General features: G+C 42.4%; 2 protein-coding genes across 3 annotated transcripts in view; one reads left to right on the top strand and one right to left on the bottom strand.

Moving 5' to 3' along the window:
* Positions 1–648, bottom strand: part of LOC110299654 (CCR4-NOT transcription complex subunit 7) — an 18,269-nt gene extending 17,621 nt beyond the window's left edge. Inside the window, exon 1 of one of the 2 annotated variants that reach the window (XM_021169391.1) lies at positions 417–648. The gene's annotated coding sequence lies outside the window, so the exon portion shown is untranslated. Of the gene's footprint in view, positions 1–75; positions 197–416 lie in introns of those variants that run through there. The other variant, XM_029480432.1, reaches the window with a different exon arrangement.
* A 16-nt stretch (positions 649–664) lies between these two features.
* The window catches only part of Vps37a (VPS37A subunit of ESCRT-I), a 35,805-nt gene continuing 23,447 nt past the window's right edge, over positions 665–13,022 (top strand). The window contains exon 1 of the mRNA XM_021169390.2: positions 665–1,106. Coding sequence (XP_021025049.1) covers positions 982–1,106 — 125 coding nt within the window. The 5' untranslated portion in view covers positions 665–981. The remainder of the gene's footprint in view (positions 1,107–13,022) is intronic.

The following is a 13,022-nucleotide window of genomic DNA, read 5'->3' on the forward strand; positions in this document are numbered from 1 at the left end:
CAACGTGGAGAGAGCACGGCCGCCTTCATGTCAGGGATAAGTCGCTCGGCTGGCCGCCAGCCAGGAACAGGGTGCCTATTCGCATGGCCCAGAGCCAGACCGACTACCCCCAAAAACCACTGCCGAGGACGAAAGCCACCGGGGCCCCAAGTAGGCCACCGCCCTCCACTCGCAATTTCCTTCCCACAACGAAGTCCCAGGTACAAAGCGGTGGCGTCATCACTGCGCGCCGCGCCCCTGACAGCCCCCCCCCCCGCCCGTTAGCACCGCTGTCCCCCTGGGCTCCCCGCCTCCGCCAGCTCCGTCCCACACAGCCACGCTTTGGCGGGCGCCATCGCGCGCGCCCTCTCGGGCTCCCCACTCCCAGCCCCTTTTCCCACCGCGCCCCAGCACGCCCGGGCCCCCGCCGGATCTACTTGGGTCTCTGAGCTCGCGCTCCTCCTCCTCCTCCTCGCCATAGAGCTAGCACCCGGCGGCGGCGGTGGCGGTGGCGGTACCGGCGGCGGCGGCGGGAGCCCCATAGACGCCTCTCGCCCTGCAAAAGGGGGAAAGGGGAGCTGGAGCGGCGCTCGGCCCAGCGCGGCGACGTCGCTCCTCGCACGTCCCGCCGAGGGCGCGGCCTGATGACGCCGGGCGCCGGGTGGGCGGGGCCCTCCCTCAGGAGGCGGGGCGGGCAGGTGACGAACGCCCCGGCGTTGGAGCAGCTGAGCCGGCAAGGCGACTGGGCCTAATTGACCCCGTGGTGGTGGTGGCCCGGAGCGCATCGGGGTTCCGTCCAGCCGGCGAGTCGCCCTTCTCCAGCCGCTCGCAGTGGTAGCTCGGACCGCCGGGGCCAGAGACTCGCGAGCGCGGCGTGTGGGAGACGGCGCGGCCCCTGGGCGTACCGTCCGGGCGGTGCTCGGTCGCCCGGGAAGCACCGGGCTAAGCGAGGAGCAGCAGGCCAGAACCTTGTAGGGCCTCGGGCCCGGGGACCCGAGGAGGATGAGCTGGCTCTTTCCCCTGGCGAAGAGCGCGTCATCCTCCGCGGCTGGGTCCCCTGCCGGCCTCACCAGTCTCCAGCAGCAGAAGCAGCGGCTGATCGAGTCACTCCGGAACTCCCATTCCAGGTGACGACTGGTGGCTTCGGCCGAGGGTAAAGTAGGACGGGAGGGCGGGCTGCATGCAAACACACCGTGTGCGACTCCGCAGGCCGCTCCATCAGCTGCCTCCTGTTGATGGTCCTTCCAGTGGGGTTAAGCGCTTGCTTCCCTAGTGTGTGTCCCTGGTGCCCCACCGCTGTTCAGCTCCTCTCTTGACTTGGTTCATCTCCACTGACAAACGGAGTCATCTCTCTTTAATCTGTATGCAGCACCCCTAGCTCACACGCTAATTTTCCTTTTGATCCACCTGATTGTAGCATTGCCTTCGAATTGTTAACATGCTAACACACTTGGCTAAGAGACAGTTGGAAAGATAATTCCCAACAGTTTTACAAACTGAAAATTTAAAAACTGTTGCAACGTCAAAGAAAAGGGAAGCCAGTGTTTTTAGTTAACTCTGTCCTGGTGATAATCCTTTTGAGTCTGTAATTAAAGCTCACCCTGTTCCAATAACCTCTTTCTGTCTTGTAATTGTTAGAGTCTTTAGACTTCTCACTTTCTTCTATTTGGCTCCACACTTAGGACTTGCCAGACAACCATCTGCATTATCTGTTGTCTTTTGAGTTTGCTTGTTGTATCGTAGTCAAACTAGAAATACAGGAAATCATATTATTTCGACTTTTTTTTAAATATAAAATTGTTTGCTGCAGTCTTTTTTTAAATTAGATAAGTCCGTGGCTGCTTCAGGCTTTCAAATATTAGAGCTGCTTTACGATATATGGGTTTTACAATTAATTAACAGCTTCACAGCACATTTTATAAAGCATATTAGAGATCAACATGGTTAAACTCTAGCCTTTCAAAAACCTCGTCGCATTATACACATTATAATATGTTATACAATATAATTATGTATGTATACATACCTACTCACACATCCATGAGATAATAACATCGAGTTATTGAACACACCATCAAGGGCTATTTTTGTGTTACACATCTATTTTCTTCCCAAGCAAGTAAGCTATAACCTAAAAAAATTGTCTAAAGAAAAATTCACTACAAAATCAGTTTGAATGAGGCCTGTTGCTGACTGAACTGAGTTTCTTGGTTGTCAACTTCATTTTTGGTTGTAGGAAAGTTTCAAAAAGTCATTTACTGTCTTTTTAAGTAGAAAAGAGTAGCTGTCCTTTATTGTTGGTTTCATTGTGGAAAATTCAACTCATAAAGTTGTTCCACGTTGTCGGCTATGATGGCTTTTCCCCACTCATGGTAAGGTCATGATCCATGCCTGCTTTTAAAGCTTTGCGTTGGCTACACGAGAGAACAAAATAGACTTGTGTAAGCCAAATTTTATGTGGGGTGGAGCTTTCATAAATGAAGACCCCGAGTCCTAGGGAAACCTTTTCGTCTTAGGAGTAGTCAGTGGGTGGGAGAGTGTTAGGACAAAAGGGCACGATCTAATGGTGGTAGACTGAAATGGAAGAACCTAGCAAGTCCTAGATTTGAGGTGTGCTTGCTTGTTTGGTTTTGGTTTTTCTAAACAGGGTTTCTCTGTGTAGCTCTAGTTGTCCTGGCCTTGGCACTGTAGACCAGGCTGGCCTTGAACTCAGGGATTTGCCTCTCTGCCTCCCAAGTGCTGCCTGCCAGTCTGCCTATTCTTATCTCTTCTGTGCAGCATTCCTTCTGCCCTGTTAGAGGGACAGAGCCCCTCTAGAAAGAGGATTTTCTAAGAGTGGCCTTTCTAGGTGTTAGGTTTCTTTTATCATCCATGAGGAAAGGGGACTCTTGTTTTTAGGATGACTTTCAGAGGAAAATGTGGGGTTAGAGATAGGAAGACAGCAGGAGAGTTTGCTTCCAATCTCCAAGTCTCCCTTAGTTCAAGGTATCAATAATACCCAAGAGCTATACTTATGGTGGTAGCAATTTCTGAACTCCCAACATAAGTCAGCCTTACTCTAAATGGGGTTTTGTTTTGCTAATCTTCAGAGCAGAGTCATGGATAACTAAAGCTACACAAAGAAATCCTGCTTTGAAAACCAAAAACAAAGCAAACAAATCCTGAATACTTTTGCAAGCTACACTTGCAAGATGTGTAAAATAAGGTGACTAACTTTTGAGAAACACTATAAAGGTTTCTGCCTTATAATGTCTACTTAGAAAACTGTAGACTATGTTAGTACTACTATTGCAGAAACACTGTTAGAATTACTCCCTAGCCTTACTCTCTTCTGTTAGTAATGCTGGTGATTTTTATTCTTAGAGGATAAGATGGAGCTCTTGAAACACTAGAGTCTCTCACTGCTAAGGCTAGTGTATGGGGGACGTCATCTGAAGTTTGCGCTTAAGTTTCAAATAGAGTTAATAAAATGGTAATTGTTCCTTGAAGGAGATCTGGAGTTGGTTTAAAAGGATCAGTAAGCACCTTTAAATGGATGATGCAAAACTATTTTGTGTGCAAATCTTTGAACTAGAAATTTTGGACAGGTAACATTATCTACACATACTGTAGAACATGACAACCCTAAGTATTTGATTCTTGTAAGTTCTTGAGATTTTAATTGAAATACTTTAAACTTACAAATTAGATATGAATAATTCTAAACATATAAGAATCTCTTAAACACTTTAACAAATTGTTACCTTCTTCAAAAGATTAGATGAATTTCATAGCTTTTTTTTTTCTTCTTTTTTAAATGAGTGATACCCTGCAGGAACAAGTCTGAAACTGTCATAAAAAACTAAAGGAGTTTAACCAAAACAAGAGGACACATTTAAGTCTGCTCTGAAAGTGAAAATGGAAGTTATATAACCTAGACTCAAGAACTAATCTTCTAGATAATAATAATAATCACACTATTCAGTTTACCACTAAAACAGTGGTTCCCAAACTTCCCAATGCTGTGACCCTTTAATAAAGCTCCTCATACTCTGGGGATTCCCCCAATCATAAAATTATTTTCATTGTTACTTCATAGCTGTAATTTGCTACTGTTGAGAATCATAATGTAAATATCTGATATTCAAGTTATCTAAGTGGCCCAACCCTTGTGAAAGGGTCATTCAATCCCCAAAGGTGTTACCACTCACACCCGTTGAGAACTACTGCACTAAAACTTTTGAGTTCATATGTAGAAAAACAAATTCTCCTTACTCCTTGGGAAAGTTTACTTGGGAAGAGACTATTGCTTTCCTGTCCATTTCCTCTGAAATCTTTAAAGAACACCTGTGTGTGTTCTGTTTATAATCTGACTTGGTGGAGGTGCTTTCAATCTCAGGAGGTATAATAATCAGGGGTGACCTTAACTCTCACTCTTACCTCTTTTGTCATGGGAATAGGCTTCATCCTCCCCTTCCTCTTCCTCCTCTTTTTCCTCTTTGTGGTCTTCTCCCTTGTTTGTTCCTTCTTTTGTTGGTTCCACACTCACTCACAGGGAGCCACCTGCCTCAGCTTCACAGTGCTGGGAGGTAGGACTCTTAAATAGAAGTCGGAAGGAAAGCCCAGGTTTTTTCAATAATGTAGAGCTGTGTGGGAAGAAAACAAATGGGAGGAAAAGTGTTTCTCATGTTTTAGATGTTGTGTTCATGGGACTTCTGGAGCTGTTTTGGATTGTGATCGAAGGCTTGGCGACACATGTAAAATAGAAGGGCAAGGTTTCCCTGCTGAATTAATTGGCTCTGGAGCAACCTCCTTTCCTCTGTGGTACTTCGTGTTTAAGATAAATAACTCCTCACTGGTAACGTGACTTTCACCGTCCTTTTCAGTAACGTGTGTTTGTGATGATCCTTGCTAACCCGGCTAATATGTAAGGTCTCCAGTGAAGCTGTTTAGTAGAGGTTCTCTGTGTTGCACCCACAGTTAGAAAATACTCCAAATGGATGAGGTAATAGTGACTGTTCTAAAGGTCTCTCTTTTCTCTATATCTAAAGTTAATTAGCATCTTTATTAATTTCTTTATCTCTCAAACAACCTAGAGCTATGTTATGAGTAGTAATTATTATTTATCATTAACTGTAAATTCAAAGTTATACCAGTACTAAGCCATCTTTATTATCTTTACCTGGATCTCCCAGGTAAAAGGCTTCTGCATTCATTTTGATACTAATTATATAATAATGGGAGTGCTGTTTTGTTTGCATATTCAACTAGAGTATATTAAGTTGTTTGTGATGCAGACAGAATTGTGTTTTCCTTTTGTACCACTACTAGACTCCTAATGAAAGGAAGCCAAGGAGTCAGGAGCTACAGCTGGGTTGCTGCCCTGTACTCCTTACATGCCTGTGACCACTGAACTGAAAGGATTCACTGCCTGCTTGCTCTTTGCTCTACTCAGCCTAGAAAGTCAGTTGATTCCTTAAGCCTCTCAATGGGACATTCTTTAAGGCACAAAACAAAATAAATCCCAGCATTGGAGACCTGTAGGGGACCCACCAAGGAATAGAGCAGTGGTTCTCAACCTTCTTAATGCTGTGACCCTTTGATACATTTCCTCATGTTGTGGTGACCCTAACCATAAAATTATTTTTGTTGCTACTTCATAACTGTAATTTTGCTACACCGTTATGAATTGTAATGTAAATATCTGTGTTTTCTTGATGGTCATAGGCGATCCCTGTGAAAGGATCACTCAGTCCCGAAAGGGATAAAGACCCACAGGTTGAGAACTGCTAGAATAGAAGCTTAGTAATGAAATGTCCTAGATTGCTGGCTGTAGTTTTAACATACACTAGATGCACAGTCTGTTTGTAAAGCATTCAGTTCTTCCCATTTTCCATTTTCTGTCTGTGGCTCTTATACATAATGCCAGTGATAAGGATAGATGCGGGGGTCAGATATGGATCACAGAGTCCTTTTTGATTATTCAAACCTTAATCCTGTAACTTCCCTTGACAGTAAGCTTTTGTGTAGTCATTGACTTACAGCTTTAAGCATTATTCTTTGCTCATAGTGCAAGGCTTGTACCCTTTAGCTCACTGGTTTCTAGTAAGTCTTTCTACAGATTTTACTCTCAGGACTCACAAACATCGAACCATAACAAACTTGTAATAGGATATATGTTATCTTTTTTGTTTTTGTTTTGTTTTGTTTTTTCAAGACAGGGTTTCTCTCTATAGCCCTGGCTGTCCTGGAACTCACTCTGTAGACCAGGCTAGCCACCACCACCCAGCATATGTTATCTTTTAACCTCTTCTATTATTTTTATTGAAGGATTCGTATTTAGTATTTAAAGCTGAAACTTTATGTTAAAATTTCCAAGTCTCTAATATTCTTTTAAAAGATTTTATTTTTGGAGCATCAAAGTTAAATGTAACACACACCCTTAACCCCCATGATGACTCTTCTAACTTTTCTTTTAAAAATAGGAACATCTGGCAACAACTTTTATATAACAACATTTACTTTAAGTTAATAGTAAATGTCCTTTGTGCTAGACTGGCCTCTTCCATTTACCATTCTCTATTGTATAGATAGCTGTATATTCACACACATTCCCTAGCCACTATAGGCATTTGAGGTTAACTTGTTGCAATAAAACGTTTCATAAGAGGAAGAATAAGGAGATGTTGAGCTCCCCATAGGACCCCTATGGGGCCAGCCAATCATGGGCTAAAATCTCAGCTGTGAGCTACAATTAAGCTACTGAGAAGTAGAGTCTTTGTATGACTGTTTCTAGTATGAAACATTTAGATAGAACTTCATGGGCACCTGGTATGCATTCCGAAGACCAGACTGGTGATAGAGAAATGCAGAGACAGTAAGAGCCAAGCTGATCAGGTAGGAACTGTAGGGTATCTGACCAGAGGCAAAAACTTTGCTTTCTGGAAATTTTATGGGAAACTGAGCCTAAAGCGAACGGAGTAGTGGTTTTGATGTAGGAAATTTCAAAATAACACAGCATTCAGGCAGTAGAATGAATACTCTTGAGAGCAAACACATTTGGAAGAAAGAATTGGAAATTTTTGAGACTAGCCAGAAAAGATGCGTGTTTAAAGGCATAACCAAAAGCTGCCACACATGATGGGAGTACCGGCTTTCACTAGACAGAAGCAGGAACAGCATATGTTTAAGACCTGCCTAAAAAGCACTGTAAAACCTTTTCTCAAAAGTAGAAACAAAAAATTGTAGTAAAGGCCTAGTTGTTAAAGAGATTAACCTCATGAAAACAAATAGTAAGTCCAAGTGTTGCTCACTGGGACAGGGACGGGTTTGCCCTGTCTTCTGGCCTGTGATGAGGCAGCACATGGTGACAGCGCAGGCTGCACAGCTGTTGTTTGGATAGCAAGGTTAAAAACAGAATCAGAAACTCTAGTCCTCTAATCTTCTTTAAGGCACATGCTTCCAGTAACCTAAATCCCACTGTCAGTGGGCCGGCTGCATTGAAAGCCTCACTTTTCCAGTACCAGTGCTGGGACCAAGCCTTGTCACCCTAGGCCTTTGGAGAACATTTCCAATCTAAACTGTAACAGTCTTTTATTTTGCATGTGAAACTTTTTCATTGTACTTCAGTTCCCCTTTCCTCTTTGCAAAGTCTTAGTTGACTTTTAAAACTTCAGTGAAGTTTTCCCACTCTGTTCTCTCAGCCAGTGTATTCTGTCCATGGTCATTATCCTATGTATTTTGAACATTGCTGAGAAGATATTATGAAATAAGTGGGTGGATGTCACACAGCTCTTGAAAACAAAGTAAAGCAGTTGGCCTTAGAATTTCTTACATCCATGTTCTCTAAGAGACTGATTTAGGCTGAAGTATTTTCCAAATAACACACACCATTTACTTAAGTTATCTATTTTAAAATTCTTAGTTTTTCATGTTCATATCAACTGCATATTTATACTGATATATGTACATGGATATTAATTTGTTCTTACGAAGATATTAAGCAAACAAATTTGAAATCTTCTATTTGTTTCCTTGAGTTTTTTGGTTTTCTTTTGTTTTTTTTTTCTGGTTTGTTGAGTTAGGTTCCTACCTTCTAATATTTTTTTCCCTTTGAAAGCTTTTTCATGCTCTTATTTCTGCTTGTGAGATTTCTTTCTACTTGTTTGTGGTTTCTTTATCTGTTCACTCTAACTTGCCTGTGGTAAAGGGGGGGGAAAGAAATGGCTATTTCTGTTCTTGGGGAGAGTCAGTAACTTCCTGCCTCATGCAGATGTCTCTACTGTCTGCACTGGAATGAGCAGAGAGAAAAGAGAAAGGGCTTCCCTCAGACAGCGTATTCTTGTTTGGCATGGGCTGGGTCTAGGGTTTGGAAGACATCACTCCACTCCTCACTGTGCATTGGTCCTGTGTGTGTGTGGGAAGGGCCTTTTGTTTTGTTTTGTTTTTTTAATTTTTCTTTCAATCAAATTTTTATCTTTTATCCTTTAAAAAAGGTTTCACCTGTGTTGCCCTGTCTGGCTGTCTGACCAGGCTGACCTGGACAGTGGTGATCCTCCTGCCTCTTTCTCCCAAGGTTGAGATTACAGGCATGCGCCACCTGCCTGCCTTTCACCTTTTAGCTTGCAGGCTTCCTCACATTTTCATGTCTGCTTATGGTAATATTTGCTTTTCATGCTGTTAATGATTTACTTTTTAGAAATTATTTGGTCTTTTTAAAGTTTATATGATAAATGAAATTTGTCCTTTTGAGAGGTTTACTATATATAATTTGAATTACCTAGTATTGTAGGAATATATGTGGCATCTTAAACTGTTTTTCCTGAGAGTCACCCAACTTTCCCATCAAGCTGTATGCTCCTATAGAGACATAGCCATTTCAGTATTCCCATTTTCCTGAAAATTACTGTGTACATAGTATCTGTTCAGTTTTAGTGTATTTAGGGAAATGTTTATTAACAATAAATAGAAACAATAAACAATTGCTTATTTTTTAAAGGCAACATTTAGCCATAGCTAATATGTGTTTTGGATTCACATTTAGAAGCTACCCAAATGTGTGGCCAATTTATATATTCTGACTAACAGAAGTTTAAAAAAAACTTACAGATTTGCTTCCTTTGTGTATATGAGTGTTTTGCCTGTATGCATATAAATGCATCACATGTGTACATGGTACTCACATAGAAAAAAAGCATTGGATCCCCTGGAACTGTAGTTAAAGATGACTGTGAGCTGCTGTGTGGGTGCTTGGAACTGAATTCAGGTCCTCTACAGGGGCAAGAAGTGCTCTTAACTGCTGAGCCATCTCTCCAGACCAAACATTTTATATTGTAAATTTATATAGCTCCAAAGATTTAGAAGCACTTGAAGTAAAACTTCAGTGGTAGGGCACCCCTTCTATATGCAAGGCTCTTCAAGTTTTCCCCTTTCTACAGTAGAATCTACTGCTGTTGTCCTTGGTAGCCTCTTGTTTAGCTGATTGTTATGAGTGAAACTTACCTGTGGTTTTAGTCAGGGTTTCTATTTCTGTACAATCATCATGATCAAGAAGCAAGTTGGGGAGGAAAGGGTTTATTCAGTTTACACTTCCACATTGCTGTTGATCACCAAAGGAAGTCAGGACTAGAACTCAAGCAGGTCAGGAAGCAGGAGCTGATGCAGAGGCCATGGAGGGATCTTACTGACTGGCTTGCTTCCCCTGGCTTGCTCAGCTTGCTTTCTTATAAAACACAAGACCACCAGCCCAGAGATAGCACCACCCACAAGGGGCCCTTCTCCCCTTGTTCACTAATTGAGAAAATGCCTTACAGTTGGATCTCATGAAGGGATTTCCTCACCCCGAAGCTCCTTTCTGTGGGATAAGGCCTGCTTGTGTCAAGTTGACATAAAACCAGCCAGTACACCTGTCATTTCTAGGAGACAACATCACAGCAGATTTTCTGGTTCTCTGGCTCTTACAGTCTTTCTGCTCCCTCTTCCAAAACATTCCCTGAGCCTGAGGTGCAGAAGTTGAGTGCCCCAAGATGAGTTGTTCCCTGCATTTTGACCAATTATGTTTTCTCTAGTAGTTTGAGTCTATTGCAAAGAGAAGCTTCTTGGATGAGAGGTGAGAGCTACACTTATGTGTGGGTATAAGGATAAGTATTTAGAATGCCTGCCGTTGGTAATTATCTTGGTTTAGTAACGTGGAGGTAGTAGGCTCTCCACCAAGACCCATGGCATCACTAGCCTGGGTAGTTGCTAGGTTCCAATGCTGGCATGGGTTCTCTGGTATTGAGCAGGCCTTAGGGCTAATTTGACAGCTGTTGCTTAGTGGCAAGATATGAATGCCACTATTGCACCTATGGATATCTTGACATGTTGGTCATTATTGTGATTTATAAGTCTCACAGCTGGGTAGGACTATGATTGCTTCCCTCCACTGGCAGTTTGCATTTTAATATGTTTCCTGTGATTTTTTTTTTTTAAATAAAACTCAGAAAATGACTGAAAATGTTAGGGTTAAAATTTATTACCAAAAATCCAAGAGATACAATAGGTGAATTTTATAAATGCTTTCTTTAAAAATATCAACACATTGAGTAGTTATTTGCCTAGTAATCTTCTGGAGCCTTTACATATATGATCTTGTTTAATCAGACATCACAAGGCCTCTGTGATTCTATTACTGTGAAGAGACACCATGACCAATGCAACTCTTATAAAAAAAGGTATTTAATTGGAGACTTGCTTACAGTTTCAGAGGTTTATTCAATTTATCATCATGGCACCATGCATGGTGCTGTAGCTGGTCTGAAGGGCTGTGAGAAAACTGAACCTAGCATGAGCTTTTGAAACCTCAAATCCTTCCTCCAGTGTCACACTTCCTCCAACTAGGCCACACCTCCTAATCCTTCACAAAGAGTTCAACTCCTTGATAACTAAGCATTCAAATACATGAGCCTATAGGGGTCAGTTTTAACCAAATCATCACACCAAGTAAAATGGTCTGTGTGGGATTTGAACCTAGGAAATCTGTCTTTAGTAACCCCTTGCTTTCAGTCACAAAGTGCTCTTCTTTTTTTTTTTTTTTTTTTTGGTTTTTCGAGACAGGGTTTCTCTGTATAGCCCTGGCTGTCCTGGAACTCACTTTGTAGACCAGGCTGGCCTCGAACTCAGAAATCCGCCTGCCTCTGCCTCCCAAGTGCTGGGATTAAAGGCGTGCGCCACCACCACCCGGCTCAAAGTGCTCTTCTTGACTTGAACTGATAGAAGATTATTTCACTATTCATCCCTTAGGCAGTGACATCTTGGTAGTACAGAAGAATAAACTTAGGGCTTTGTTTTAATTATATGGTATTCATAAAGGGGAAGATGGTATCAACTAAAACCAGTCCCCATAGAGAAGCTTTCATAAAAATCATGTATATTCTGATATTGATTATGTTTGAATTACCTGAGATATTTCTTTATTCTTAAATTTTTTATTAGTTGAAAGTTATGTACAGTGTGTTTTGATCTTATTTATTTCCTCCATACTCCTACTAAGTCTACCCCCATTTCCTACCCACACACATGGTTTCCTTTTTTTTTAAACCATCAAACCTAGTTTATTCTATTCATATATTCTTGAATGTGTGGCCTTCCACTAGAGCTTGGTTGATACCTACCGACTTATGTACCAGAGGTGATGGCTTTAGAGAAAGCTGACTCTTCTTCTTCCAGCAGCTGTCAGTTGCTAATTGGTTCTCAGCTAAGGGGACTTCAGTATTTGGTCTGGCTTAAGCTTGTATGTGGTCTGTGCATGTGTGAGGGGGTCCCTGCAGATATCCAGGCAGGGACGTGAAAGATGCTCCCCACCCTTGCCCCATGCAGATTGATTTTTATCAACCTGGATCAGACTTGGGGAGTCTAGTGGCAGATAGTTCATTGTCAACATATAGAACATGGTACAGTTTCGGAAAAGGTTTTCAGGCAACAGTCAGTCCCTTTCCAGGTGTACAATAAAACTTAAGGTGTGACTACTTATAAACTCTTTTACAGAGTACATGTGCCCATGAGGGTGGGTTCTATACCAGGCTACAAAGTACATATGGCATCTCCCCTAAGGATGGGTAATGCTCTAGGGAGGGAAGAGTCTGAGATAATCATTCTGGGGAATTTGGGTGAGGTCTGCCTCCACAGATAGCAAAAAGGTCACCAGATCATTAACAAAACCCACTCTCAGCTTTCTGGTTGGTATGCAGGTATTTGATTTTATCTCCAACATTGAGGAGACACTCCTGTGTGATTAATATTCCTGGTGCTCTTAGTGCTTCTCTGTAAGTACAAGGACCTCAGGGCCCCAACACTTGTCACAGTTGCTATGTGTTCATCTGTATAGCTGCCTTGCTGTGTCTGGAGTGTTGTTTCCTTGTATTATCAACTACCTCTAGCTCTTACAGTCTGTTTTTGTTCTCCTTTTCACAATGGTCCCTGAGCCTTGGAAGGAGAAGGTTTTGATGTAGATGACCCATGTAGGACTGAACATTCCTTAGTCTCTTATTCTCTTTATCTTGGACAGTTGTAGGTCTCTATTAATCACCATCTATTGCAAATAGAAGCTTTTCTGATGAGGTTTGAGAGGTGTATTAATCAATGCATCTAACAATAACTCAGTAGGAGTCAGATTACTTCTATGTCATTTAGCTGTTCTCTCCTAGCCCTATGACCTGTTTAACTGCAGGTTCTTGGCCCTGTATTGGTGCTAGGTAGGGGTATCATGTTGTAGTCAGGGATGTGAATACAATCAGAAAGTGGTAGATTTTCCATTATGCTTGTGCCTCTATTGTACCAGAGCACATGCCTTACTGGCCAATTATTATTATAGTTTTCAGGGTTCATCGATGGATATGATTGATTACCTTTCTCTTCCAACCAGAGGCCCTATCAACATGGCCCAGCAGGTCGTTCTGCCTTAGGCCAAGCAAGTCTATTAAGAAACACAGCATCTGCCGGGCGTGGTGGCGCACGCCTTTAATCCCAGCACTCGGGAGGCAGAGGCAGGCGGATTTCTGAGTTCGAGGCCAGCCTGGTCTACAAAG

Source organism: Mus caroli, chromosome 8, assembly GCF_900094665.2.
Source record: "Mus caroli chromosome 8, CAROLI_EIJ_v1.1, whole genome shotgun sequence".
Lineage (NCBI taxonomy): Eukaryota > Metazoa > Chordata > Mammalia > Rodentia > Muridae > Mus > Mus caroli.